We start from the raw sequence: 14,065 nt of genomic DNA, 5'->3' as shown, positions 1-14,065 counted from the left end.
GCTTGGGTAAACGTAGGGTGTATGCAGGTGCCTCTTTTATTGGACCAAATACACAATTTGTTATCTTTTAGCATATATATATATACAGAGAAAAGTTCTGTAGCGCAAAAAGATCGGAAAAAAACTCGTCTTTTCAAAACTCGTCACAGGAATCCTGTCACAGAAAACTCGTCATCTAGATTTTCACAGAACACTTGCTCAAAAATAAAATCTTGAAAAAAATCAATTCTAGTGAGGTTTTGAAGAACTATTCTAACTATTCTACCAATATTCTCTAATGAGATTTTGCCAGACGAGCAAGAATTTACCACACGAGAATTACTGTACCATACTTACATATTGTCAGTACTATATTTAAAAAGATCTTACCATTCAAGCATATGCAAATATTAATTATTAAAAAAAAAAAAAAAATCCCGGCTGATTAAAATTTATTATGTGTGTATTTATATACTTAACATTTTATGTATAAATTGTTTGATTAACTACCCCTCTAATCTGAAGTAGCGGGAATATGGATGTAATCTTACACGTAACTAAATTGTACCCGATGACATTTATGGGCGACAATACTTATTTGTTGTGCTTTAGACCAATGAATAAAAAAGATAGTTTTTTTTAATGAAGTTAGGAACAGCATTAAAACTTAAAACGAACAGAAGTTATTATGTATAGGAGGGGGGTTACCACCTCCAAAACCCCTACTCTTTTACCTAAAGTTTAGCTTTTGTCTAAATTCTTTGAGTACAAATGCTCTTAACACTATAATATCAATAGAATAAGAATTAAGATCAGAAAATTTCTGAATCACGGAATCTTTAGCTTAAATTGTAGCGGGGTTCAGGGGGAGGAAACCCCTTATTGTAAATGACGACTTATACTTATTGACGACATGACTGCCTGTCCATGGATTATTCTTTATGGTTGATTGTGTGTGGCTATGCTGTTTGACCTATGTGATTGTATGGATGAGTAGGGTTAAGGGCCTCATTCAAGTGCTGGTCTATATTAATCACTAATTTAGGAAAACAGTCTTCCTTTTCTCCTTCTGTCTCTCTTTTTTTTTTTTTTTTTTTTTTTCTTTTTTTTTTTTTTTTTTTCTTTTTTTTTTTTTTTTTGTGTGTTTGTGCTGTTGCATTGGTGATTTCTCTTTTCATGATATATATATATATATATATATATATATATATATATATATATATATATATATATATATGTATGTATATACTAGCTGTTGGTGTGGCGCTTCGCACCCCCCAAGCCCCCCCCCCCCGTGCGTAAGTCATTACGCCCCATATTAGTTACGTGCCATTTTAGTTGTGTCCCTGTGTCCCATCTGTGAATATATATATATATATATTTATATATATATATATATATATATATATATATATATATATATATATATATATATATATATATATATATATATATATCATGAAAAGATAAATCACCAATGCAACAGAACAAACACACAAAAAAAAAAAAAAAAAAAGAAAAAAAAAAAAAAAAAAAAAAAAAAAAAAAAAAAAGAGAGAGACAGAAGGAGAAAAGGAAGACTGTTTTCCTAAATTAGTGACTAATATAGACCAGCACTTGAATGAGGCCTTAACCCTACTCATCCATACAATCACATAGGTCAAACAGCATAGCCACACACAATCAACCATAAAGAATAATCCATGGACAGGCAGTCATTTTGTCAATAAGTATAAGTCGTCATTTACCAAACAATAGAAAAAATACTATAGACAAATAATTCAGAGGCAACACCCAACATAAGGGCTCATCAGGAGAATACACTGGCCTATATAGGGTTTCGTCACTCTAAATTCTCTACCCAGCACAGTGTTGTGGCTGGGTAGGTAAACCCAGCCACAACAATACTTAGGTAAACTAACTTAGGTAATACTTAGGTAAACAACAATATTTAGGTAAACTAAATATTATAAGTTTTACCAAATCACAAATATTAACACATTGCAAAAAACCTGAATAAACTAAACAATTATAGAATTCATCTTTAACATGTGGCTAATTTTTAAGAAAATCCGCTCAATTAGAAACACAATTCAAAATAAATGGCGCTGCGACAACATTTCTCGAACCTCCGAAATTAGTTGAAAAGTTCTTTAAGTATTTCTAGATAATTCTTTTGATATTTATTTAAAAGTTCGTTATAATGAAAACTAAATTTTTTAAATTGCCAAGTTAATTTATTTGCAGAAAAACCTCGTGATATCAATTTTTGGCTTAAGATTTTACATCTATTTTTAAAATCAATATAATTACTACAAATCCTTGCATAACGAAGTAACTGTGAGAAAAACGCTGAATATGTGATATTTGAGTGTATATTACTTTCAGGGAATGGGAAATTAATCACTTCAAAATCAAAATCATCCGTTTTATTATACATTTTAAAACTTAATTTATTATTATCACAAATATTAATATTTAAATCTAAGAAATGATCTTCATGACCAGCGCCATGACTAGGCTCAAGAATAAGCTCTGATGGATATATATTTTTAGAAATATCAATGAAAGCCTTACAATTTAAGACCAAAATATCATCTAAATATCTTTTATTATTTGACAAAGCATGTTTTAAATTAATTGGATTATTCTTATCCATCATATATTTATATTCTAGTTGACTTAAAAACAAGTCAGCTATAAATGGGCTGGCATTCCCCCCCATGGGAATTCCCACAATTTGCTTGTACAAATCACCCCCAAATCTTATATAAGTATTGTATAAAACAAATTCTAATAACTCAAAAATCATATCCAAGCTGTAACATCTCAAGTTAACTGTAGTATCAAACCAATTTGTCCATATAGCTTTTTTATTATAAATGTCTATTTTTAAGAACCTTTTACTAGATAAGAGGAAAGATTTCTTAATAACAATTTTTAAATTATCAAACACTACATTAAGTGATAAATTAGTATACATTGTCGCAAAATCGAAAGACTCAATTCTTTTAGCTGAAACCATTGTTAAAGAATCTATCACCTGCAGTGAATTATTAACACTCCAATATGGATTAAAATTCGAAAATTTTTTAATACCAGAACAATAGGTTTTAAGTTTATTTACAATTTCCTTTAAAATTAAAGAGAGGTCAGTAGCAGCAATATGGGTTGGACATTTAGCTGCTCCAGCAATAAACCGTGGTTTAGGGGGATTCTTATGAAATTTTACAGTCCAATATAGGAAAGGGAACTTTTTATCATTTTCATTTATTTTAATATTAAAATTTTTAAAAAGTATTTCTTCAGTCTTTTCAATTAAATTCTCATCCTCTATATTTACCTTTTCGTAAACATTATTTGTGCATAACTCCCTTTTTAAGATATCACAATACAGCTTCTGACAAATTATGGCAAAATTATTATTAGCTTTATCCACTGGCACAATTACAAATTCATTCTTTAGATTAGCAATCACTTGTTTAATCTTCACATTATAAAATAATGATTTAGTGTTACTATTTTTTAAGTTAGAATATATTTTATTTCTTATTCTACTAATAATTAAATTCTTCCAACTTTGAAAACTCTCTTTATTTTTATTCTCTTTCTTACACCACTTATCAATAAATAAATCAAAATCATTTTCCAAGCCATCAAGAACACTCGATGGTTTCAGATGATGAGAAAGACGGAAATTAGCCCCTTTATTCATTATAATTTGAAGATCATCTTGCTTTATTATTGACAAGTCCCCTGTTATAACATGTTTGTAAGTAGGATTTACAAATGGGCCAAGTTGCTTACAATTACAAACCGGTTTCCAATTTATATCACTATCTAGTCTTTTTAGTATTAAATTATAATTAAAAATAATTTGCCCAATAGTTTTTGAAAATTTATAAGTTAAAACTGGACTATCATTATAATTCAAATTACTAGGAAGGGCCTGTTTCACATGCCGCTGATTTAAAATTTCTGGTAAATTAATATATTCAATCTGCTTACAAGTAAAATTAATAGTTAAATATAATCTGTTATCCTTATTACTAATCTTATCGAACTTTTTCTTTTTTGAAATAAATTTCGTTTTAGTTAGAATGCAAATTGTATCACATATTACTTTAAAATTATAATCAAGAGCTGTATTATTCTTAACAATCCAGAAAAGTTTGATTAAATTCCTCTTGGATAAATTATTTAGACATTTTATTACAGAAATCATACCCCTAGATTCAAGTAGCTGGCATAGATCTATAGAAAGCATATGTACATCTAATTCATTTTTTCTATTATTTTTCCTATGTCCTCTCGATCGTTTTTTACGTTTAGTAGGACAAGTAAAAGAAGGATGGTCGATAAAACCATCAATACATTTAACAACAACATGAGACATGTCACCATATTTTGCTACACGATCATTTAGCCCAAAAGGATAAGCTGTACCAAGAGTATTGATCCAGAAATCCTCCTGTTTACGTAGTCTATTATTCTTCTCTTCTTTATTTAAATTTTCTAATTCTAAATTTTCTAAAATTGTGACAGTTATATCTGATATGGAACATTTACCATTATTACAATGTTGAACCAGATAGTTATTAGTTTTTTCATTATTAACTGTTGTCTTATGTCCAGAAAATCTTTTATATATATTATTAGTTGTTTCCCCCACATATTTTAGGCAGCATTTATTACATTCTAATAGGTAAATTACATTGGTTGTTCTACAATTAACATTACCACGCAACTTGCATGCATAATTTTTATTATACAATGTACTCTTAACAGAAGTCCGTGGGACAAAATGATCTTGGCAAAGAAAACAACAACTTTTACACTTACTAACTTTCAAAAAATCGTTCCGAGTTCCGAGGCTAATATTTGTGTTTTGCGACGTAACTACGTAAAACTTGTTTAACAGCAAATTGTCTGTGGTTAGAAGACAATAGACAATGCGAATATATAAGCCTGCCACGTGCCGAGTGTTGGGGTCCAGCGGCGAAGCCGCCGGGCCTATATGTATATAGGGCCACTCCCGGCCCTATATATATATATATATATATATATATATATATATATATATATATATATATATATATATATATATATATATATATATATATATATATATATATATATATATATATATATATATATATATATATATGTGTGTGTGTATATATATATATATTTCTATAATATTGATAATATAATGTAATTATGCTATTAAAACTTCTTGTATATTTTTTTCAGAGATGCTCCACCCTCCAGCTTTGACTGGAGAAACGTTCTGGCAACCTCTGCTAAGAATTAGCCCACGGCGTATTTGAACAGGTTTGTTTTTCTTCTATTTCGTAGTATTATTATCATATAGGAAATAATATACCAATCCTCGACCAAATTTTGAACATAAATCAGATTTATGGATAAATCAGAGAAGAAATCCGAAGAAGAATATTTGTCACTTAGAACCCACTATTAGTGTGGAAGTAATTCTCCCTAAAAACGAGGGCTCATGTGATTCCTGGGCTCTTGTGATTTATCATGAAATTGGGCGTCGAAAGAGTCGCATATATAGCTGAATGAAAAGGAACCGATTGTGCCCAGATTCAGTTTCGAAAATCGAAAATTCAGTTTCATTGATTACTTATAACTACTTAAATTCTTTTTGTCGTTTCTGGAAGTTTTGAACTTTAATGTAATTTCCTTTTGTGATAGTTTTGTGGTGAAAAATAATCAAAACTAACATTAATAAAATAATAATTAATAATAAAATAACATATAATATTATGTATAAATTTCTAATTATTAATATACTGTATAATTATTTACTACTAATACTAACTACTTACAACTCACCGCAGCACCAAGCCGCCTGAGGCCAACACAGCTACGCACGCTCCTCCTTCAACCCATTCTATTGAAAGCCTCCCTCTTTACGCCCTCTCAGGAACTTCCCATTCCCCTTAATTCTTTCTTTATGGCATCCTCCCACCCTAACCTCGGGCCACCTGCTTTCCGTTTAGCCCTAGACGGTTGGACAAAAAGGAAAATCTTTGGTAATCTGTCATCCTTCATCCGCAGAACGTTCCCAGGCTATCTCAACGTTCAATTATAGCCCTAGAAAGTGGGATTGAGCCACACTTTTCGCATAGCCTACTGTTTGAAATACTCAAAACATATAGCAAATCTTCATCCGCTTTTCAGAGCGCCCATGCTTCAGAGCCATCTTTGACAACTGTTGTCACTGTAGCTTCCAATAATCTAGTCTTGATTTACAGACTTATCTTCCTATTCTTCCAAACTTTTTTTAACTCTGAAAAAACACCTTGAGCCTTGGCTATTCTACTTTTAACATCTTCACTGTTCCCACCGTCTTTACTAATAATCAATTTTTTTAAAAACAAGTTTTTTTAAGCTGAAAGTAAGGAGCGACTTTAAAACTTAAAACGAACAGAAATTATTCCGTATATGAAAGGGGCTGTTTTCTCCTCAACGCCCGCTTTTTACGCTAAAGATTACCTCTTTGTCACGGCACTACTTTTTAAAGTAATGAAAACTTTAGCTTAAATAGCGGGAGTGTTTTAGGGAGTGTTCCCCCCCCCTTTTTTTGAAAATCAAGCAATTTTTCTCATGCTCATAGATTTTGATTTGTTAACACTAAACTTAATGAATATTATATATTTGGAATCGAGATAATAAGCCAATTCTTTTGATGTATCTATTAATATCAAAATTCTGGTTTTTAGAGTTTCAGTTACTATTGAGTCACATTGCTCCTTACTTGCAGTTAGTTACCACTGGTTGATACTACCAAGGTAAGCGAAGCTATACACCTGATCAATCTTTTCGCTACCCAACGTCACCTATTACCTCACCAACGTCACCTCACCGTCAATATTCACCTATTCCTAGCCTTAGTGACTTAGTCTTCTTAACATTTATTTTCAAGCCTATTTTAGCACCTTGAGCTCACAAAACCTCTAAACGTTCATTCACTTTTCTCACTCTTTCATCTGGGTAGTAGGGCTATTAAAAGGGTTGTAGGCTACTAAATTGGGTAGTAGGGCTTCCTTATTCATCATGAGCCGTACTTCCTGTCTATGTACCCCATCCTTCCTGCCTGAATAAACAAATTCTATATCACCTAGTTTCATGGTTCCTACCCCTGGGATATGATTTTCTGAAAGTCCCAATAAGTCTTCTTAATAAGTTCGAATCGTCTGAATTCGTCAGTCAAAATGCCGATACGACAGTTCTTTTTGAACGTTGTAACATTCCAACTTCCAATTTTTTTGTTCTTTAAATCATTGAAATTGTTTTGGCCTCAGTAAAAGCTATGGTCCCGGATACCAGTGCAAGTAGTTGATTCGGTGTAGATTCTCAAATGTACACCGAAGTACTTAAGCCGGTTAGAACCGGACAGCAAGAAGTCCCTGGGACCTCCAGTATGAATGGAGGCTTTGTGCTATCCTTGGCCCATCTCGGTCATAACATAAGTTTCAGCACCTGGCGATGCTCTTTTATCAACAAGAGTCAAAATCCTGCACAGACAGTTTCAAGCCTATTACCTCCGACTCATTATATATTCATGCCCACAAATAGTATGCTAGTACGAGGAGGCAACCCATAGTTGATCAATTAGCTAGGAAAAGGTTTTTCGGCCCGAAGACGCCCACCGAAACAGACCCAGCCCAGAAGAATTTTCCTTTGATCAGAATCCTGTCCGAATGCTGTGTCGTTTACTTGGCTATAATTTCCTCGAGGGGCGCCACTCCTCAAGTGGAAATAGAGTTAACCGCATGGTACCCAGTCTTGTACCCCGATAGTGTCGAGGCAGCTCTTTGCAGGGGCTATTGCCCATAGATCTGGATCTTACACCCTGCCTCAGTTGTCCTCCTATAAAGGACTCCCAAGATTGTGTTCTGAATCACCATGCAATTCAACCCATTACTGGGAGAAGGTTTGTAACTCATAAAACGTGTTCACACGCCGGTCTGCGCACGTTTAGTTTATTATTTGTATTGTTATTTTATGATATAAATTAATTAGTTTAATAATTTACGAATAAACTAAGTTATAATTTATAATATAATATATTATTTTATTTATATAATTTATAACGTGTATATATATATATATATATATATATATATATATATATATATATATATATATATATATATATACTAGCTGTTGGGGTGGCGCTTCGCGCCACCCCAACACCTAGCTGGTGGGGCGCTTCGCGCCCCCCCAAGCCCCCCCGCGCGCGTAAGTCGTTACGCGCCATATTAGTTACGCGCCATTGTAGTTGTGTCCCTGTGTCCCACCTGTGAATAGAGATATATATATATATATATATATATATATATATATATATATATATATATATATATATATATATATATATATATGTGTTTTTAACTACGTAAAACATGCGAATATACAACATTCTTCGCTGTCCCATTGTCTGTGCATATAAATAGATTGTCAGGTTTACTGAGGGAAAAACAATCCGTATTCAGATCTATACCTCATTATTCTAATGATGTGTCCCTGTGTCCCGGTCGTCATTTATATTCCCTGTGTCATATATCCATCAGAGCTTATTCTTGAGCCTAGTCATGGCGCTGGTCATGAAGATCATTTCTTAGATTTAAATATTAATATTTGTGATAATAATAAATTAAGTTTTAAAATGTATAATAAAACGGATGATTTTGATTTTGAAGTGATTAGTTTCCCATTCCCTGAAAGTAATATACACTCAAATATCACATATTCAGCGTTTTTCTCACAGTTACTTCGTTATGCATGGATTTGTAGTAATTATATTGATTTTAAAAATAGATGTAAAATCTTAAGCCAAAAATTGATATCAAGAGGTTTTTCTGCAAATAAATTAACTTGGCAATTTAAAAAATTTAGTTTTCATTATAACGAACTTTTAAATAAATATCAAAAGAATTATCTAGAAATACTTAAAGAAATTTTCAACTAATTTCGGAGGTTCGAGAAATGTTGTCGCAGCGCCATTTATTTTGAATTGTGTTTCTAATTGAGCGGATTTTCTTAAAAATTAGCCACATGGTAAAGATGAATTCTATAATTGTTTAGTTCATTCAGGTTTTTTGCAATGTGTTAATATTTGTGATTTGGTAAAATTTATAATATTTAGTTTACCTATTGTTGCTAAAGAGAGGGATATATTAACAGGATAAGCTTGTTTTGGTTTTACTTGGTTGTTTTACATTTGCTGGGTTTGTTTTTTTTCATAGGCATGTATTTTGGGGGTGATACCTGACGCGGGGATGCCATGGATATTCTGTGGTAGCCACAACACTGTGCTGGGTAGAGAATTTAGAGTGGCGAAACCCTATATAGGCCAGTGTATTCTCCTGATGAGCCCTTATGTTGGGTGTTGCCTCTGAATTATTTGTCTATATTATTGTTTCTATTGTTTGGTAAATGACGACTTATACTTATTGACGACATGACTGCCTGTCCATGGATTATTCTTTATGGTTGATTGTGTATGGCTATGCTGTTTGGCCTATGTGATTGTATGGATGAGTAGGGTTAAGGCCTCATTCAAGTGCTGGTCTATATTAATCACTAATTTAGGAAAACAGTCTTCCTTTTCTCCTTCTGTCTCTCTCTCTCTTTTTTTTTTTTTTTTTTTTTTTTTTTTTTTTTTTTTTTTTTTTTTTTTTTTTTTTTTTTTTTTTTTTTTTTTTTTTTTTTTTTTGTTTGTGATATATATATATATATATATATATAACATAATTAACAGAAAAAAATAAATAGTTAATATTGCATTATTACAAATAGTAAAATAATTGTACAAACATAATACAGGCATCCAACACAAGGGAGGCATTCTAGTTAAATTGCAATTGAACTGTATTTCTTGCTTCTGCTTTTTACTATTGAAAACTGTACAAAATCTGTCACTAACTCTTTCCAACTGTCTGATTCTAGAGTCATATGGCAATGGTTTACAAAAAGGCTAACAGTGGGGGTTTAAAGTGGTGGTAACCCTGAAAATGATTTATCATTCTATTTTTCATCCCCATTTGTCTTATGGATGCCCTATATGGGCAAGCAACTTCATCGCATGTTATAAGAGAATCCAGATCATCCAAAATAAGGCCATTGAAATTATGATACCTCTTCAGCATTCAGATAACATTGATCTCCATTTTAAACTTACTAAAATATTTGATGTTTCAAAGACTAGGGATTTTCAGATTGCAACTTTTTGTTTTAAATATCTTAACAACCTCCTTCCATCGTCATTTGAAAATTTATTTACTTTAAATCAAGATTTGCATACTTATGAAACGCGAAATTTATGTGACATTGTCCACGAGACACCGTCAACAAAAAGTGCTTCTTTTTTAAATAGATTTTTTGCACCAGCTATTTGGAATTCAATCCCCTTGGAAATCCGGGACTCAAATAACCTTTTTACCTTCAAGCGAGCAGTGAAGGGTCGTTACAGAAATACTGTTTAGATTTGAATATCGTGCGGTCCTCCTCTTTTATGTATTTTGCTTTTCTTTTCTTTTTCTTTTTCTTTCTTTTCTTTCTCTTCGTCACCCCCCTTTTTTTGATAAATCCAGTCGATTTGTTGTTTCTGTTGGTTGATTGTTTAATTATTCTTTAGTTAAGTTTCTGCCCAAGTCAAGCACTTTTGTGCTTTCCTGGCAGGTTATGTACATGTAATTATGTGTTTTATGTTTAAATATATATGATTGAATTGAAATTGATTTGAAAAACGATAATAAACTGAGCTTAAAACAAAAATTTTTGAAAACCAGTAATGAGTCATACTAAAAATAAGAATGAACAGAAATTATTACGTGTATGAGGTGGGCTGCTCCATTCAAATTTCCTTCTCTTTACGCTGAAGTTTGCCTTTTTGTCTCTGTTCCTTAAGAAGTGCTGCTCAACCACAAAGGCAGTTGGTATAGAATAAGAAGTATTTTTAAAAGACTATAAAACTTTTTAGTTGCTACCCCCTCCTGAACCCCCGCGCTTAGATTAGAGTTTTATAGGGTGGGGTTGTGTTTGAGCAGTCGTTTTCAAACACTTTAGGCAGCTTTTGTGCCAATATTTACTCAGTATTTATATTTGTAATGGTTTATATTTGTAAAAGTATTTATATTTGTAATGGTTTATATTTTCGTTTATTGTGTTAAATAAAGTCGAAAATTAAAAGTCTTTGTGCAGGCGGAAGGTGTGGGGATGTTGCCTAATGTCGAAGAGAGTGCATTTAATTCTAAATTGTTTAATTCTCCATAGACCTTCATTAATCTTCCTTTAAGTTGCTAGTAATATTCAAAAGGGTCTGGATTAAGGTCCCTGTGATATCTGCCTTCTCGCCTATTATGAGCGAGGGAGAGAAATTATGCTTCTAGAAACCTCAATATCACTCCTCTAGAAATTTCTTTCATCATTTGGTTCAATAGAAATTTTGCGATGGCTTATCAGTTCGTCAGACCCCCCGTCTCCCTGCTACCCTCAAAAAACTATTTAGCTACCTCAATCAACCTCTTTGAAGAGCTTGTTGAGCATTACCTATCAAAGCATTCCAGTGCCATGAAAGAAAAAGATGTTTTTGATACATCTTTATGAATAATCACTCTAGGCATATTACAGTTTGCTTATTAAATATCAGTTTAAGAAATTTTTGCTTAGTAACAAGCAATCGTCAGAAAGAATTTATGTTTTTTTTCTATTTTTCAGATTTTCCTGACCTGAACGAATGTACCTTGGCCAAGTGAATGCAACTCTTTATCAATAATGGATTAGTCTTTACCTGTTTGTTTTTTGCTAACAATTGTGGTCTTTCTGGAATATATATTTCCTAATTATTTTAATACTGCGATATATATTCAATAAAATTCTGATATATATTTTCTCAGTCACTTTTAACGAATTTTTGTAAATCAAATTAAAATTATTTTGGTTTTTATAATGGAATATGAAAAGGCGGCGCTAAGTTACGAAAAATTGATCTGTGGACCTTGGTAGTATTATTAATAAAGACGGTGGGAGCAGTGAAGATGTTAAAAGTAGAATAGCCAAGGTTCAGGGTATTTTTTTCACAGTTGAAAAAAGTTTGGAAGAATAGGAAAATAAGTCTGCAAACCAAGATTAGAATATTGGAAACTTTAGTGATGACAGTGGTCAAGTATGTCGGAAGCATGGGCACTCAGAAAAACGGAGGGAGATTTTCTAGATGTATTCCAGAGAAAATGCCTACGGATTGTTCTAGTTACCCGGCTGACTGACCGTATTTCAAACAGTATGCTGTGCGAAAAGTATGGCTCAATCCCACTTTCTAGGGCTATAATGAAACGTTGAGATAGCCTGGGAACGTTCTGTGGATGAAGGATGACAGATTGTAAAAGATTGTCCTTAGTGGCCAACCATCAAGGGCTAAACGGAAAGCAGATCTTCAAAGGCTGGGGTGGGAGGATGTCACAAAGAAAGATTTAAGGGAATTGGAGACTTCCTATGAGGTTGTAAGGAGGGAGGCTTTGAATTGATTGAGACAAAGGTGGGGCATGCGTGGCTGTGTTGGCCTCAGGCGACCTGATGCTGTGGTGAGTTAATGTCCTACACATCTAGTTAAAAAAAATAACTTGTTTTTTTTATAATAAAAAAGAAATCACCAATGCAACAGCACAAACACATAAAAAAAAGACAGAAGGAGAAAAGGAAGACTGTTTTTCTACATTAGTAATTAATATAGATCAGTACTTGAATGAGAATTCAGGAAAGGTATATTTTCATTTCTTTTAAGTAATTGTTCCAGAAAACAGTAATTCTAGTTTTTTAGTCTGTTTTCATTCGTAATTGATTGACCTGTTTCTGATGGGCACCAGTCTAATTAAAGAGCAATTATTTTAATTATTTTTCACAATGTTTCTTAGAGTAAAAGCCAATGTGACGTAGAAGACCAGACATGCCAAATTGACAACTTAAAATGATTTAAATATTTAATTAAAATAATATTATTATTATATTATATGTTACTATAATGATTTGTATATATATATATATATATATATATATATATATATATATATATATATATATATATATATATATATATATATATATATATATATATATATATAAAATAATCTATATATAGAAATAAGTTGTTTGTCTGTCGACTGACGTCATTATAAGGATTGAGCTGTATGTCGTCATGAAGTTAGTTGTCGTCATGTTTGTTATGACAATGCTTAGTATATGACGTCATTATAAGTATTTAAGAAAATCGTTCAAAGACAAATTTTTAATTGTAAAAAGATCGCTGAAAGAGAAATTTTAAATTGTAAAATGACTGAAGAACCTACAATGGCAACAGCCGAGGAAGCTGCTCAAAGAGTCTATGCCAAAAGACTTGCGGCTGATAGAGAAAGTAAGAAAAGAAAGTGTGCCGAGGGATCACAAGAACAGCTTGAAAACAGGCTTGCGGCTGATAGAGAAAGTAAGAAAAGAAAGCGTGCCGAGGAATCACAAGAACAGCAAAAAAACAGGCTTGCGGCTGATAGAGAAAGTAAGAAAAGAAAGCGTGCCGAGGAATCACAACAACAGCGTGAAATTAGGCTTGCGTCTCAAAGAGAAATCACCAAAAGAAAGTGTGCCGAGGAATCACAAGAGCAACCTGAAAATTTTCGCCTGGCATTCAGGTACAGCTTGAGTAGATGTGTTCAAATCGGGACTATGTCTAAAATTTGTCCCTATTGCAAGGCCTTGAAATTCAATGGTGAAACAATGGGAATGTATTGCGCCTCAGGAAAAGTTAAACTTCCTCTACTGGCTGCACCACCAGAGCCACTGAAGACTTTGCTTACTGGAACTACGTCAGAATCTAAGCGTTTTTTTATCACAGATCAGAAAATATAACTCATGTTTCCAAATGACGTCGTTTGGTGCCCAAATCGAAAATCCAGATCAATTATGCCTACTTTCAAAGTAAAAGGGCAAATTTATCATAGGCAGGGTCCCTTCTATCATTCTCAGGCGAGAATCATAAATTTCTACAACTGTACTTCATCAGTGA

General features: G+C 32.5%; 1 protein-coding gene across 1 annotated transcript in view; it reads left to right on the top strand.

Annotated features, from left to right (window-relative positions):
* Positions 1 to 11,900, top strand: part of LOC136036512 (uncharacterized) — a 31,310-nt gene extending 19,410 nt beyond the window's left edge. The window contains exons 4-5 of the mRNA XM_065718805.1: positions 5,233 to 5,313; positions 11,731 to 11,900. Coding sequence (XP_065574877.1) covers positions 5,233 to 5,293 — 61 coding nt within the window. The 3' untranslated portion in view covers positions 5,294 to 5,313; positions 11,731 to 11,900. The remainder of the gene's footprint in view (positions 1 to 5,232; positions 5,314 to 11,730) is intronic.
* Positions 11,901 to 14,065: the final 2,165 nt, after the last annotated feature.

The sequence above is a fragment of the Artemia franciscana genome, chromosome 15, assembly GCF_032884065.1.
Source record: "Artemia franciscana chromosome 15, ASM3288406v1, whole genome shotgun sequence".
In the NCBI taxonomy this organism is placed as follows: Eukaryota; Metazoa; Arthropoda; class Branchiopoda; order Anostraca; family Artemiidae; genus Artemia; species Artemia franciscana.
Note: the sequence above shows the minus strand (reverse complement) of the source record. Positions and strands in the feature narration are given on the sequence as shown.